The sequence below is a fragment of the Penaeus monodon genome, chromosome 24, assembly GCF_015228065.2.
Source record: "Penaeus monodon isolate SGIC_2016 chromosome 24, NSTDA_Pmon_1, whole genome shotgun sequence".
NCBI classification, from domain to species: Eukaryota; Metazoa; Arthropoda; class Malacostraca; order Decapoda; family Penaeidae; genus Penaeus; species Penaeus monodon.
Genome location: NC_051409.1, coordinates 19,414,783 through 19,415,046, shown reverse-complemented (window position 1 = coordinate 19,415,046; position 264 = coordinate 19,414,783). Strand labels below are relative to the sequence as shown.

The following is a 264-nucleotide window of genomic DNA, read 5'->3' as shown; positions in this document are numbered from 1 at the left end:
TATAATTTAAACCCTATAAAAGAAGAAAGCAGCAGCTGGAAAAATGGCATTCCTATCAGCAATACGTCTTTCAAGAATTTATGGAAGTTCAAATCAAACAAATGTAAGTATGTAATTGATGTTTCAAGGTTAACAAATATAGTGAGTATCAACAAAGAGATATCATTACATATCATACATAACCTCTCAGTATATCACTTAGTTTTTACTGCTTATACATATAGGTATGACAAATTGTTCATGCCTAAGGATTGGGGTTTTAAA

At 29.9% G+C, this 264-nt stretch overlaps 1 protein-coding gene across 1 annotated transcript in view; it reads left to right on the top strand.

The window, feature by feature from the left end:
- The window catches only part of LOC119588637 (transcription elongation factor, mitochondrial-like), a gene marked incomplete in the record, with an annotated part of 108,252 nt that overhangs the window by 6,265 nt on the left and 101,723 nt on the right, over window positions 1-264 (top strand). The window contains 1 exon segment of the mRNA XM_037937274.1: window positions 1-103. Coding sequence (XP_037793202.1) covers window positions 44-103 — 60 coding nt within the window.